General features: G+C 32.2%; 1 protein-coding gene across 1 annotated transcript in view; it reads right to left on the bottom strand.

Moving 5' to 3' along the window:
• Positions 1-94: 94 nt before the first annotated feature.
• The window catches only part of LOC128248081 (uncharacterized), an 18,122-nt gene continuing 17,592 nt past the window's right edge, over positions 95-624 (bottom strand). The window contains exon 6 of the mRNA XM_052968502.1: positions 95-463. Within this exon, the coding sequence (XP_052824462.1) occupies positions 396-463 (68 nt within the window). The 3' untranslated portion in view covers positions 95-395. The remainder of the gene's footprint in view (positions 464-624) is intronic.

Here is a 624-nt window from a genome sequence, read left to right as displayed (position 1 = left end):
TATATATATATATTATATATATATACATATGTATATATATACATATATATGTACATATATATTTATATACATATACATATGATCGTGTGTGCGTGAGTGTATGTTTGTGCATGTGTGTGTGAGTGTGAATGTGTAACTATGGATGTGATTGCGCGTGTCTGCGTGTGGCGGTGCATCTAATTTGCATGACTTTCAAAACACTATGTGTAAATGCAAAAGAGTCTGCTGGTGGAGACATCTGCATTCTGGAACAAAAGATGTGAATAATGAGAGGGACCTCATCAAGTGTTGCCTCTTAATTATAACACGCATCTTAACTACCTCATTTTATGTTAGCCTCAGTTTTTTTTATTTTAACATAAATATTTAACAATATTAAAAATCGAATTTTTCATTTAACATTGTCTCACTGGCGGATATATAAACTGCAGGATGTCTGAGACAATATGATCTTGCGTGCAAACTGCAAAATAAATAAATAAGTAAATAAATAAACAAATAAATCGACATTGTTATTAGATTTGTACAGCAGAGACAAGAATTATCATTTAACATTTTTTCATCCTCGAATAGACAAGCTACAACATTCTTCAGGCATAATATGGTTTGGCGAGCAGGCAGCCC

Source organism: Octopus bimaculoides, chromosome 6, assembly GCF_001194135.2.
Source record: "Octopus bimaculoides isolate UCB-OBI-ISO-001 chromosome 6, ASM119413v2, whole genome shotgun sequence".
NCBI lineage: Eukaryota > Metazoa > Mollusca > Cephalopoda > Octopoda > Octopodidae > Octopus > Octopus bimaculoides.
The sequence above is the reverse complement of the archived record's forward strand: the minus strand, read 5'-3'. Positions and strand labels throughout refer to the sequence as shown.